The sequence below is a fragment of the Leuciscus leuciscus genome (genome assembly GCF_965113295.1).
Source record: "Leuciscus leuciscus genome assembly, chromosome: 24".
NCBI classification, from domain to species: Eukaryota; Metazoa; Chordata; class Actinopteri; order Cypriniformes; family Leuciscidae; genus Leuciscus; species Leuciscus leuciscus.
The window spans coordinates 6,245,814-6,261,351 of NC_138723.1; the positions used below are offsets into that span (position 1 = coordinate 6,245,814).

A 15,538-nucleotide genomic window follows, 5' to 3' on the forward strand; every position below is an offset into this window, starting at 1 on the left:
TGGAGCGCAGGAAGAGGCGGGGCTTCAGGGTTGACACACCGGTCAGACAAACTCATCAGCTCTGCACTAGTGTGTGAAGTGTGTGTACCTCCCCTGGGGCTGGAGCCATAGAGACCCATCCCACGGGACTACACACACTCACACATGGAGAGTTGTCGACACTATACTCCTAAACAGAGCAGGGATCTGCCTGAAGGGTTTTTTTTAAACAGTACATGGTGAAAAATGGTCTGTTCTACACTATGGATATGCTCATATTAAAATACTAGTGTGCTGCATGATATATAGTGTATGCTGCCAATAGTTACAGTTAAATATTGCCATTAGCAATATGCATATATACTAAATTTGCCAAGTACACAATCACAGCACTGTGTGACATTCTGTATCCCGCAATGCTCTTTATGGATTTATTCTTTATTGCTGCATATTACAAACTGTTTCCTTTGGCAGCATGCAGTATATATTATATGGTATGAATCTGTGTACTGCAGAAAACTCCCATACTGTGAAATACTGTAAAAAAATACTGTAGTATCCAACGTGGAACGTACCCTAGACAATTAAAACTTGTCATTAAATTGGTAATCATATTAATTGCATGATATGTACACTTTTAATGCAGTTAAAATATATATATCTATAACAAATACAAAAAGAAGATAATATATATTGATAATGTACAAATAGTTTTTACCCCACTGTCTGTATCTCAGTTCTGAAGTGGATAATGCCTTGTTTATTCTAGTTGGATGTTCACACACACACACGCACACACACACACACACACACACACACACACACACACACACACACACACACACACACACACACTGACTGCTGGCAGATAAAACAGTGATGCATTGGGTTCACTTAAGACTGCTGTCATATTGCATGCGTGCATGTTTGGATAGTCCTCTCTAGAGTATTCTTGTGCTGAAAGCAGATAAAGCCATTGCCAGCCATTATCCACTCTGTTTACTACCCCTCCTTTATTAGGCGATTCAATTAGTGGCATTGCATCTAAAAATGAGGGAAAATGAGTGGAGGGGGTTGTTTTTTATAGAGAAATGTTGCATAAAGAATAACGCAGGTCTTGTTTTTCACAGACGTTGTGGCTACAGCAAAGCCAAGCAGGATCCAGACGAGGAGAAGATGCACTTTCACAACGGTCACAGTAAGTGTAACAGAAAGGGACAGACAGACACATTTGGGTTCACCCAGAGTTCAGTGGGCGAGTCTCATCCTCTCATAAGCTCCAGTCGTGAGGGTAAACATGACGTCAAGGCATTCGGCATGAGTGAGTTTTGTTTTAACAGCACGTTTGAAGCCCTCGGGTTGTTTGTATTGCTATTATATTATGTATTTATATTAAATCAATGGAATTGTTTTTATATATATTTTTCGTTTCGTTATAATAATAAAAAATAACAGTATTATTGTTTTGTTGTTAGTAATAAATATATTATTATTAATTACAAAGTTGTTAACAACTATTAAAATGTTTGGTACTACTACTGCTGCTACTAATAATAATTATAATAATTATAAGCATAAAAAAGAACATTATTATTGTGATGTTGTTAGTAATAAATATATTATTATTAATTACAAAGTTATTAACAACATAACAATTTTTGGTACTGCTACTGCTAATACTACTAATAATAATAATAATAGTTTTGTTAATAAAAATACATTATTATCATTAATATAAATTATTATTGTTAATCATATTAGCATTATTAATATATCAAAATTACAACAAAATACACAAATATAACAACATCATCGACAATAACAATAACAATAATATCAATAAAGACTCTAATCATAATTAAAATGAAAACAAAATAATAGTATTATTTTTTTTATAATAAGTTATTAACACCTACAACATTTTTTTGCTAATAATAATAATTTCGTTAAAACGAAATTATTATCATTATCATTGATATTAATATTTTTGTTAATATTATTAGTATTATATAAAAAATTACAACAACAAAATACAACAACAACATCAACAATAACAATACAAATAATATTCATAATTAAAACAAGTTAATATTATTATTGTTTTATTGTTAATAATGTATTATTAATTACAAAGTTATTAACGTCTAAATCATCTTTTTCATATTAAAAATAATAATAATAATATAATTAGTAGTAATATTCGCTGGCAATATAAGGAAGATCAAAAAAATCCCATAGGCTTACATTATTTGCTGTGTATTATCATTACAGTTACTTGGACACCCATCCGTAATCTGAAAACCTCATCGTCCCATGAGGCTACAGCCACACTAACCACGTACCCAATGATACAGTGGCACATATTAGTGTGGCATATTTTGGCTTATTCTTATTATGTAGTCCTAGAGCAATCCATCAATATGTTGTGTTTGACGCAGCAGGGAAGAACAAACACGGTCTCCAGAGATGAAACCTCAAACAACATCTCCCCATCGTTCCTGCATGCGTCTTCTTCCGTGATATCACATAACCCAACCCAAGAGCTGTGAAGTGCCAGGAATCAACATTTCATCCTCTTTTACTCTGTTTCTTGTCCTCTCTCGCTTCATCACAGTCAAATTCCCAGCGGTCCGCACATATATCGATCCCCACACCTACGAAGATCCCAACCAGGCTGTCCACGAGTTCGCCAAGGAGATTGATGTCTCCTGTATCACCATCGAGAGGGTCATTGGAGCTGGTGAGTGAGTTATGTGCAAGTCAAACAAAACAAAATTCAAATTAGGTTACATATGAAATACTCACCGCCTAAAAGAAAAATCTGAGATGGTTTGGAGCCCCAAATTCCAACTCATCTTTACGACTGACTGTTCATAGCATTTTGTGTGTGATGAAATCTGTTCAGATCTTTTCCCAGTAAAAAAATCCTTGAAACAAGAGGCTTGGGCTAAACATTTTGTATAAAATCTTGCTCTGGAAGCGTCACACTGCCAGACTTTATTCGTTCAGAAGGAAGCAAGTTCATACCTCAGTAGTTTTGCACTTTGTCGCTTCACGAGGGAAATCTGCCCGAGCACAATGAGGCGTTTCATTGTCTGGCTCTTCCGTGCGGCGGTTCATTGATGGCTCTTGCCTTCCGGTTGCAGGAGAGTTCGGTGAGGTGTGCAGTGGTTTGCTTCGGCAGCCAGGGAAGAGAGAGATCTCAGTGGCCATTAAAACTCTGAAAGCCGGTTACACCGAGAAGCAGAGGCGGGACTTCCTGGGAGAGGCCAGCATCATGGGCCAGTTCGACCATCCCAACATCATACACCTGAAGGGGGTGGTCACCAAGAGTGAGTCTTTTGAATATGATTATTACTGAAAATTACTGCATGTTATCTTTATTTCAGTATTATGATCGGTTCAAAGTTGGAAACATTAACATTCATACACAGTATGAATAACTATTATTAATTACATCTAGTGGTGCCAATAGCAAATTATATTGCCAAGGGATAAGACCCCTCTTGTAATTGTCAGTGTTATTGTTATTATTATTATTATTCCGGAACCATAAGGTAAAAAGTTGTGAGATTTGGCACGCAAATAGAGGATAGTCTGAACACTAACCACAGCAAATTTGGAGTCTTTATCTCAAACGTTCTAGCACAAAACAACAGCATAAAGTTGCAGTCGTGTTTATGCTAATAACTTTTTAACCCTATAAGGGCTAGAAACTTCCACAGCCTGTGTAACAAGTGCTGAAAACCTTTTTTGGTTTGTTTTTTGGCTAAAACTTAATGTGTCACATAATAATAGCATAGCAATTCCCTGAAATGAGTGTTATTCATTTCCACAAGGTAAACCAGTGATGATAATAACAGAATATATGGAGAATGGATCCCTGGACACCTTTTTGAAGGTACAGTTTCTGCTTTTTGGAAGTACAGTCAATAAAGACACTACTATGACATTCGTCAACAAACATCATTCTATGAAATTTATGGAAATGTCATTAAAAACTTGCACTTAAAATGCCAGTGATGTGTAATTACACAGAGACAGTATATTATTTTAATTTACACTTTATTTGGTAACACTTAATTTTTACAGTGTCCTTGTTACATATGTCACATGTACTTACCATAGTAATAACAGTAAATGATGCATAATTGCATGCAACTAACCCTCAACCAAATCCTAATCCTTCCCTAACCCTATAGTAAGTACATGTAGTTGCTTAATATTGTTCAGTACTTAAATATAAACCTTAAATACCTTAAAATAAAGTGGGTTACACTTTAGTGGGTTTACAGGGTTTGGTTTATTGTTAGTTTCTTAATTATGCATATTATGAACTGTTAAATGCCTCCCAAGGCCTCTCTTAGAACTTATATTTATTATCCATAATTCTGTTAACTGTAAATATGTTAATATATGTAAATATGCCAATTCTGTGTATTAAGGCCAATGCACACCGCACAGACAAACACCAACAAACAAGAATTTGATGAAAATTAACGGTCAGGTTCACACTGCCCCCAACAGACACCAACAAACGCTGATTGAACATGTTCAGTCGGGTGTAACACACTGATCCGACAAAACCCAACAAACATTTTTATTATTTTGAGTCTTCTTATTGTATTTATATGTGTGCACTGGAAGCTTCATTTACCGAGGAAAATTCTGTTTGTGTGCAATAGGCAATAATATTCTTTCTGATTCTGATGTAACAGGGACACTTTAAAATAAAGTGCTAGCTTACTTGGAATGGAGTTTGTGCAATTAGCCAATCTTCCTGATTTAATTTGATATATTACACTCTTAATCATATGTATTATGTGTCTTTACTGCTCCAACAGAAGAATGACGGTCAGTTCACTGTCATCCAGTTGGTTGGAATGATGCGAGGCATTGCTTCGGGAATGCGCTACCTCTCTGAGATGGGATATGTGCACCGTGACCTAGCAGCCCGCAACATCCTGGTCAACAGCAACCTGGTGTGTAAGGTGTCCGACTTCGGCTTGTCGAGAGTGCTGGAGGACGACCCAGAGGCGGCCTACACAACCCGCGTACGTGCTTCAGAGCATAGACACTGGCTAACCTACTACACCTTGCATCTATTAGCTACCTCCCAGCAGGCCTTTGTTTTAAAACCCTATTCAAATCCAATGCCAATATCATCCTACTTTTCCTGAACACCCTCCCTGCTCTCTAATAATGCAGTAAAGTATTAAGCTGGACTTTTACTTCAGATTGCAATAAGGCCATTTTCGATGGTATGTGACAATTTTCTCCATGCAAATTGTTTAGCAGCCCTTTTTGCAGTGATTTGCATAATTATATTAGTGAAGGGTGTTTAAACAATCCAGGAGCTGCATTCAGAAAAGTTATGATGAATTTGTAACTCTTAAAAAATACTTAAAGTGCCGCTATTTAGTTTTTTCGGATATTCAAGTGCTTGTAACAAATGCTGAGGAAGAGCTCCTCAGATATGGTAATGAGCATTTTGTTTCCGACACGTGCCGTAAGCGGTGGAAAAATCGCAACAGACTGGGACATCTGACCAATCAGAGCAGAGTAGACAAATCATAACACACTGAGCCATCTGACCAATCAGAGCAGAGTAGACCAATCACAACAGACTGGACCATCTGACCAATCAGAGCAGAGTAGACCAATCACAACAGACTGGGCCATCTGACCAATTAGAGCAGAGTAGACCAATCACAACAGACTGGGCCATCTGACCAATCAGAGCAGAGTAGACCAGTCACAACAGACTGGGTCATCTGACCAATCAGAGCAGAGTAGACCAATCACAACAGACTGGACCATCTGACCAATCAGAGCAGAGTAGACCAATCACAACAGACTGGACCATCTGACCAATCAGAGCAGAGTAGACCAATCACAACAGACTGGACCATAGGCTGGCAGTAAGGAGTGGTTTAGAGAGACTGAATCTTCTAACAAACCATTTTCAGACTCTTTGAGAAATTAGGTTATGTGCAATGGATAAAATGAGAAAATTCAAGTGTTTTGACCTTTAATGCATGTAAACCTATTGTAGGAGAAAAAAGGTTTAACTCCAAAACAAAATTAGGATAATAGCATAAAAGGGACACTTTAATAAAATATATGTTGCTAAAACACATCAAGAATTTTCAATTTTGCCAGATAAAATAAATCTACAGTGAAAATAAATTATTGTTGAGTCCTGAAAAAGGAGCTGCCTTAGTCTGAAAGAGGATTAGTAGAGGTTTGGTGGTGGCTGTCATAATTAGCATAGTTTTTTTTTTCTTTTTCTTTTTTCTTGTCATCTTTGTTTCTTGTTTTGGTGTGTCAAAGTATCACTGAAGAAAGCATTTCACGTGCGTGTAGATGTGCGTGAACTGTCGACAAAGTAAATTAAGACATGTCTCCCCAGTGCGCGAGTTGCCTACAGAAATTGAGAGCGCTAACACCAGGACAGTCAATTAGCGATTAGCATGCAACAGCCGTCCACAGACAGAATGCTTCCTTGTCAATTTTCACAGGCTGACAGCATTCTTTCCCAGTGATAATCACCCATTAAGATCTTTTGACAAGACGTGTTTATGATCTGAGACGTGGAATTCAGCATGCGGTTTGTTTCGCAGGGAGGGAAGATTCCCATCAGGTGGACGGCTCCAGAAGCCATCGCCTACAGGAAATTCACCTCAGCCAGTGACGTGTGGAGCTACGGCATTGTTATGTGGGAAGTGATGTCATACGGCGAGAGACCATACTGGGAGATGAGCAATCAAGACGTAAGTCGGAACGATTCTATTAAATTCTGTTCAAATGTGGTCTTATTGGCGCTACATAAAGTCTTTGTAAGTGAAGACGTTGAAAACAATTGAACCTGTCAATCCCACTTTTTGTGCAAAGACCTGAAAAATAAATTTCTAACTTAAAATGTTATAAATCTTGAATCCACTTCAATACTGGAACACAAACTTAGATTTGGTCTTTTTAACCCTCATGTTGTTTTTGGGTCATTTTGACTCGGAGAGGATTTTCTTCTTCCCGAAAATGCTAGTTAACGTTATCCGCATATTGGACAAAGGGGCTGTTTACACGGTACCGCTTTCAATTTAAAATGCAAAACGTATTGTGTGTTTTGGGCGTTCATTTACACGACAACGGCGTTTTGGTTGCCTGAGAACGCAAACTTTTGAAAACGGGATTCAAAGTGCAAGTTTTGGGTACGTTTACACGACAACGGTATGTTTAAAACGGAGAAGTTTTTCCTTTGAGTCTTCCGCATACAGATGACACCATTGTCACAACGTTCCCCATTCACATGGATCCGTGAAAAACAGCCGTGTAAACTCCATGTAAACAGCAAAATCAAGAATCTCTGAAGACGATGATGTCGTGCACATGCGCATTACGTGTTCAGTCTATAGTGTTTCATCGCCATCTGGTGGTCTGGCAGCAGAATACTGAATACTGCGTTTTTAGTCGTTTTCGCGGATCCATGTGAATGGGTATCGTTTTGACAATGATGTCATCTGTACACGGAAAACTCAAAGGAAAAACTTCTCAGTTTTGAGCATATTTTAGTCCACCTTGTTACAGTTGTCGTGTTCCCGGTCAAAAATGACTGGCCTACAAAAATGATAAATGTTCATAGATGTAATAAATATGTAATTGCAAATGTCCTACTGGTGTTTTTTTTATTTTTTTATAAGTAAAACAAAGATAATTTGGGTACATTTTATAAGAAAAATACTTCACTATTTTACATTTAATTCAATGTGTTCCTTGCTGTTTCTTTATAATTGTTTGTGAAATTTATAGCAATTTCTGAGCGACAATTGTTTCTACACCAATTATTTTCAGTTTGGCTGTTATTTATATAAATATAATCCTATCTTACATCCAGTGATTATATAGTATACATTTATGAAAATATTCTGTGTAGTGCAGCGTTACAGCCAAAGTGCAGTTTTACCCTGCAGTATTTTAACACTACAACACAATAATTGCTTCCCATGGCCGTTTTCAGCGCTCATATGCTCTCGGATTTGCCTTAGGGGAAATGAGAGCGATAGAATGCTGATGTCTATAAATGGATTAGGAAGTGAGGGTAAACTCTGAGCTAAACCGACATATCGAACCCCATCAGTGGGCAGAGATCCATGCAGATTTTGGGGTTGGGTTGGGGGTAGATCAGCTCTTTCTCCCACTGCGGTACATCCGCCTGCGGTCGAGTCAAAGGTCATGTGAGAAAAGGAACACGCGGGATGCTGGTAATGGGTGTTTGGGTTGAAAACCAGGTTTTGGCCACAGAGATTTTATTCTTGGCTTTTCTGCACGGAAACACCATCAGATCCCTGTAGACTGAAATCTGCCGGGCATAATGGAGTTTGGTGTTGGACATTGTGTACAGTAGCTTTTACCAGAAGCTTACAGCATCTATTGTTTCTGTCTCTGACTGAATACAAACATGATCTCACTGGCACGCATCCCACATTTTTGTTTTAAACATTTGAATAGACACTGAAACATACAGCATATAATAATGTATGGACAGCTTATAAAGCATAGTGTTTTTTATTTAATTTTATTTTTATTTTTTATTATAGTTTTATTATTAATTATTATACATTATTGTTAATATTTTGAATTAGCATTCATTTTTATATTTTAAGCTTTAATGCGAATTTTAGTAGAGTTTTTAGTAATTTCATTTACATTTTTAGTATTTTAATTTTTTTGTAATTTATGAATTGCTTTTGTCATTATTCTTTTTTTTTTTTTTTTTTTTTTTTTCATTAGTTAGTTTTAGTGTTTTGTTTATTTATAGTTAATAATGTTGGTGCTTCAACCTCAACTTATTTCAGTTTATTGCCAAGGCATCATTTCAAATTTTCGTTTAGTTTGTTTTTCAACAAATTTTTTATTTTTTTTAATTTTATTTCAGCTTTATTCCTATAGAATATTTTTAATAATTTTTGTTTTAGTTAATTATAAAAACCCTGAGGGTAAGTATATTTATTAAGACCAATAAAACTTTTATTTATTTATTTTATGAAACCTCTAATTTTATAAAGTATTGCATTTATAATAAATGATTAATTAAATGACAAATTCATAAATAAAATGTCAAATTTTCGAAAGAAATATTTTGAGAATTTTATTTGGTCAGAATCAGAGTCTTGATACTAATTTTATACCACAGCGAAATGCAATGTACCATCGAACACACTAATTCATTTAAAAAGCTAAATATTCATATAAGTATTAACAAATTAAATTATAATAATTTGTTATAATTTCATAACAAATTTCCGCCTCTAATTTCTGCCTCGTCCTTCGGATGAGACGTTAAACCGAGGTCCTGACTCTCTGTGGTCATTAAAAATCCCAGGATGTCTTTCGAAAGAGTAGGGGTGTAACCCCGGCATCCTGGCCAAATTTGCCCCTTGGCCTCTGTCCATCATGGCCTCCTAATCATCCTCATATACTGATTGGCTTCATCACTGTCTCCTCTCCACCAGTAAGCTGGTGTGTGGTGGGCGTTCTGGCGCAATATGGCTGCCGTCGCATCATCCAAGTGGATGCTGCACATTGGTGGTGGTTGAGGAGATTCCCCCCTTCCATGTAAAGCGCTTTGAGTGCCGAGTTTCGACATGTGAGGGAAGTGTAGCGCAACGGCTGCAATGTTGTCTGTACAGACTAGTACATGCTTGCTGAGCAGCGGCATTTTGCGGCGTCTCAAAGCAAGGTGTACTGCTAGCAACTCAAGGCAGTTGATGCCAATGCAGTCGGAGGGCCACCCAGACCCCCGTTACTGCATGCCCGTTGTACGTGGCCCCCCAGCCGGTGTTGGTGGACACTTGCTCTAGGGGCGGCTGGCCCGGAGAAACAAAACACCGTGCCGCTCTGCCACGGCCACCTCGGGACTCGGCCGTGAAGCCAGTGCTGAAGCGGTCTTCATATGGAAGACGTCGTTTTATTGCGGCTGCGTCTGCCATACGCCCCAGGTGCTCTGAAAAGTTTCAGTGGGACTCTTTCTCACTTTTGTATAGCACCAACCGGACACGTTCCTCTTGAGAGACGTGTTGGACCGAGTCCATCACCATACCGGAAAAAGAGATCCTCAGCCCGTGGGCGAGTTTACTCTTTTCCCAGTTGACCCAGAGACCCAGCTTGCTGTGGAGCACTCGTAGGGTAGGACTTTGTACTGACTTCGAACCCTCGAACGCAAAAACACAGGCATAGCCTGCGTTGCGGAAGGATAGAGATCTGAAGTACGCGTCCTTCAGGTCGAACGCTGCAGACCAGTCTTGGGGACAGATCATTCAAAAATGCGTCTCTGTGTTAGCCACTTGAACGGAAGCTTATAAAGGGCCCGATTCAAGACTCGCAGGTCCAAGATTGGCCATAACCCACCACCTTTCTTGGGTACAATGAAGTACGGGCTATAGAAGGCTTCTACGAACCAGGCCAGGGAACCAAGTGTACCACAGACGTACCCGGTGTGAGGCAGCGAGGTGGAGGACAGGGACCCGGCTCAGAAGGCCCGGGGCGGCCCGAAGCGGGGTCTGAGTGTGCGATGCAACACTTGCCTGTCTCCACGGGTCGGCAGGTGGTGCGTGAGAAGGCATAATCGGGTCCTCGAACCGCATCCAGCTGCCGGCTGGCGACACAAGAGGGGGCTGAGGGGTGCAAGGCTTTACAGGGTCACACACCGCCAGTCTGGCCCTCTTGGGACCCAGGAACAGAGGAATTTGCTCTTTCTTTGACAATTCGGGTTAACCATCTGAAGAGCTCGTCCCCCCATCCCTGGTTGGCCTGTGTCAAGGACACTTGGTCTTACGCTTGCCACCTGGTTTGGCAGCGTCTGACACAGGCTGGGCGGCCTGCCTGCGGCTGGCTCCACGCTGAGGCCTGGTTAGAGGCTGCTGCGGAGGCCCAGCGGGAGCGGCAGGGGGACGCCCTCGGCGACGAGCAGGTGGAGGATCTGCACCTGGGTGGCAGAGAACTGTTGGGCGCAGATCTCCACCGCGTCGCCGAACAGCCCATCCTGGGAAATGGGGGAGTCCAGGAACTGAACCTTGTCCACATCTTCATATCAACCAGGTTGAGTCGGAGATGGCGCTCCTGGACCACTGGGGTGGACATCGCCAGACCAATCGCGCAAACCGCAACGCTCGTGCCCCGGAGGGCAAGGTCGTTTGTGGTGCGGAGCTCACCTATGAACGCATGGTCTGGGGTACCCTTGTGCATGTCCATGAGTGCCTTGGCCTGGTAGACCTGTAGCAACGCCATGGCATGCAAAGAGGAAGCAGCTTGCCCACAGGTTTTTCTCTTCTGGCAGAGAAAGGTGCCGCCCACGAACTGGTAAGCCTGCCCTGAGAAACCAATCACCTAACCAAGACTGTTCGGGACACGGTTGGAGGATTCCACGCAAGCCCGACAGCCTTGGCGGCCCGTTTCAGCATAGCTGACATTTCTGGATCTGGCTCGGGCAACGTTACACTGCCAGAGGAGGATAATGCAGCCAAGTCATCATCTCCAGAGGCCAGCTCATCCTCCGATGCTGCAATCAGCATCCTGTCCTCTGGAGGGGCCCCGAATGAAACGGCTGGTCGGTCCATTACAGAGGGACCAGCGCACTCAACGGTGGGCTCCACCGGCTGCGGTGTGATAGAGGAGTAAGGGGCCCACAGGGATTGGTTACCGGGCAGGGAAGCCATCACTATGATCCTCTGATCACCCATCCCACACGGCACCCTAGGGTGGGGCGTGGTAATGGGGACTCAACCTTCGCAGACGAAGGCGCAACACCGCGATAGTCATGTTCTCGCAATGAGAACATGAACTATCCACAAAAGCTGCTTCAGCATGCTTTAATCCCAAATACGCGATGCAACTAATGTGACCGTCAGAGGGGGACAGGGAATGACCGAATCCGGAAACGCGCGGGTGGAATGACATCTTGAAAAAGACGCAAACGCACCCGTGTTGCTCTTTCAGGAAATGAAAAACTCACCAGTCCCGGAGCACACAGGGGAATGATCGTGACAACACTTACAAGGATGGTGCAGCCTGTATCAGTGAAGCACTCACTTTCTTCACCCACAACCGGCCGTCAGAAAAAACAAACACAAAAACGAATGCTGTTAATACAGCAGTTGAGAGCTCAGAAGGCTCACGACCACCGCAGCACTCGCGCTGTAGAATCACCAGCACCGGGAGAGACTTGAGACAAGTAGAGACAAGTGGTGCGTGCATCCGGTTCCGTGGTTATACCCGCGCTGCGGAGAGGAGCGTGGATACAAAGCTCGCACCCCAATGTGCATTGGCTCGTTTTATCAATACTCGAAGATGACAGGCTCCCTAAGCGTGATCCCAATCAATCAACACATCTACTACGTCGAATGTAACCGACTGAAAGCGACATTTATTTGAAATGGAAATTAAATATATTTGGGAAAAATGTGTAATATCTTTTTATTTTTATTTTTTTTTATGCACAATAGTGTACGTATCAGTGTCTATCCAAAACAAAACAAAATATACACCTAAATGTTAAACACAAAAGTTAATGTTGTAAAAACATAACAAACGAGGACCATTTTTATTACTACAGGCTATTGAGTTTTGTTTGCATATATTAAGCCATTACAGCTTCAGATATTGAAAAGCACATGCCGAGCAGCCGCCTCGCTGTCTTTTGTTATGTAGATGCGCATGTCATATGTCAGCGCATGAGATGACAAGTATATTTGCAGGCAGAGATGAAACGCAAGGCGATGCTTATGTTTTCCCACCATATCCCAGAAGGAGGTGCACACAGCAGTCATGGTTTTATCAAGCACGACTGACCTTTTTTTTCCTCCTTTACAGTTGCCAGTGACGGCTTCATCTGCGCCTCACATCTTGTTCTGCGCTCCATCATTAATCTGTTTCACACACACTCGGGAAGGGAAAGTTATTTGATGTTTTATTTCACAGTTTCTTGAGGGTTCCCCTCAGATCTCGGCTTCCTCTGCTCAGCCAGACACTTGTGTGTTTCTCTCGCTCTGTCTGTCTCGGCTCTCTCTCTGTGAGGCTTTTCCGCGAGGGAGCCACTGTTGATGTAGTGTTGCTCTTTGTGATGTGGGAGTGTGGGGGGATTTTATTTTAGCTTGGAGGAGAGGAGAGACGCTCTTTGTTGATTCAGATTTCTGGTTTATCTTGCCAGTTTTTTGAATCTCACAAAAAGTTCAAATAGACATATTAAATTCACTCTGTAGCACAACATAGCTGTCTATTCATGTTCATTAATTATATGATATAATATGATCTGTCAAATTAGGCACTACAAAAACACATGCTTAATCTGGAAATTCTGAAGAATCTTCTGGTCAAAGTACAGTCAAATCAGTAATATTGAAATGCTATTGTTTTAAATAACAATTCCGTATTTGAATTAGATTAAACAGAAATAATCTGCCAAGTGTCAACTTTAAAAAAAGAGTCCAAACTTAAGTCTGTGCTACGAAGCATTTAAGATTTACGACAGTTTAAGTTGGAAATTTCATTTTCAGGTCCATGCTCAAAAAGTGAATAAATGGATTATACCTACTGGATAAATATAATTTAGTACCATCAAATCCCCTAAAAATACAAAATATTAAATAAAAAATATTATCTAACTAAAATAAAGGACAATCATTTCAATAAAAAAAAAAAAAAAAATATATATATATATATATATATATATATATATATATATATATATATATATATAAAAATATCTGACCCTAAACTTTTAAATGGTATATACTGTTACTGTTGTCAAGGTCAAGTGTGTTGACTTTGCCACCTAGCAACAATTCATGAACCAGAACAATCAGTGTTTGGACACGTAGGGCACATCATATATTTATTATGGAACATGATGTAAAGTGGTTGCAATCTTTTCTGTTGTCTCAGGTGATAAAGGCAGTGGAGGAGAACTACAGACTCCCGGGTCCCATGGACTGCCCGACCGCCCTCTATCATCTCATGATGGATTGCTGGCAGAAAGACAGGAACAGCCGGCCAAAATTCGAAGAGATTGTCAGCTTATTGGACAAACTCATCCGCAATCCCAGCAGCCTGAAGGGTCTGGTTAACCCATCTAACAGGTAAACGACCAGCCGTTATTGTTTACTTTGCTCATGATTTTCATTTGTGTAACTGTCCTTTCAATAAACTTTCTTTGTTTTCGTTCTTTATTGTTCCCATCAGAGCATATGCTAATTATGTTGTTATTTACGCCATGTGATTGAGATCACAAATGATGTGACGTCTGTGAAAAATGGATAACCGAGGGTTAACCACCGTGCTACACGCTTGTCACAGGAAATCAAGGTTTAATGACACTTGTGACAAATACGCACTCACATTTCATGATTTAATGTTGAGTTAAACAGAAGTGACAGTGTGCAAATGACTTCCAATTACTGTGATTATACGTATCGAATACATTTTCTGCACGTGGAGTGTTCTTCATTCTTACACGTTGGAATCATCCATTATCAGTAATTGTGTTATGCAGTTACATTCAAGTTTAATATGAAATTGATTTGGAGTCTGGGAATGTTTCGGTAGCTGTTATTGCACTGTAATTTGCTTTCTTTGCCCTGGATGATAATATCAGCAAGTGTGGCCAAGGGATCACTGATTATATTAATATGTATAGTCATAATAAAGTTTGATTTAACTTGCATAAGAAAGCAGGATTATAAGCTTAGTTTCATATAAATATTTGTTCTGAATTTTAAGGCAGCACATTATATAGACAAATGCACTGGTCAATTTGAAGATTTTGGGCTGTTTGGCTTTTCACAACCTTTTTGGGATAAAAAAAAAGCCTTTTTGCCGTGTGCCCCGGTATCGCCGTCATTGATAGGTTTCAGCACGCCAACGCCGTCATTGATAGGTTTCAGCACCGCCAACGCCGTCATTGATAGGTTTCAACACAGCCAACGCCGTCATTGATAGGTTTCAGCACGCCAACGGCGTCATTTGATAGGTTTCAGCACCGCCAACGCCGTCATTGATTGGTTTCAACACAGCCAACGCCGTCATTGATAGGTTTCAGCACAGCCAACGCCGTCATTGATAGGTTTCAGCACAGCCAATGCCGTCATTTGATAGGTTTCAGCACAGCCAACGCCGTCATTGATACGTTTCAGCACGCAAACGCCGTCATTTGATAGGTTTCAGCATGCCAACGCCGTCATTTGATAGGTTTCAGCATGCCAACACCGTCATTGATAGGTTTCAGCATGCCAATGCCGTCATTTGATAAGTTTCAGCATGCCGACGCCGTCATTGATAGGTTTCAGCACGCCAACGCCGTCATTGATACGTTTCAGCACGCCAACGCCGTCATTTGATAGGTTTCAGCACGCCAACGCCATCATTGATACGTTTCAGCACGCCAACGCCGTCATTTGATAGGTTTCAGCACAGCCAACGCTGTCATTGATAGGTTTTAGCACCGCCAACGCTGTCATTGATAGGTTTCAGCACCGCCAACACTGTCATTGATAGGTTTCAGCACAGC

The 15,538-nt window shown here is 40.7% G+C and overlaps 1 protein-coding gene across 1 annotated transcript in view; it reads left to right on the forward strand.

The window, feature by feature from the left end:
* epha5 (EPH receptor A5) overlaps nt 1–15,538 on the forward strand; it is a 65,079-nt gene that overhangs the window by 43,823 nt on the left and 5,718 nt on the right. Inside the window, exons 7-13 of the mRNA XM_082157654.1 lie at nt 1,110–1,177; nt 2,594–2,719; nt 3,126–3,311; nt 3,819–3,880; nt 4,824–5,033; nt 6,603–6,752; nt 13,918–14,111. Of these exons, the coding sequence (XP_082013780.1) occupies nt 1,110–1,177; nt 2,594–2,719; nt 3,126–3,311; nt 3,819–3,880; nt 4,824–5,033; nt 6,603–6,752; nt 13,918–14,111 (996 nt within the window). The remainder of the gene's footprint in view (nt 1–1,109; nt 1,178–2,593; nt 2,720–3,125; nt 3,312–3,818; nt 3,881–4,823; nt 5,034–6,602; nt 6,753–13,917; nt 14,112–15,538) is intronic.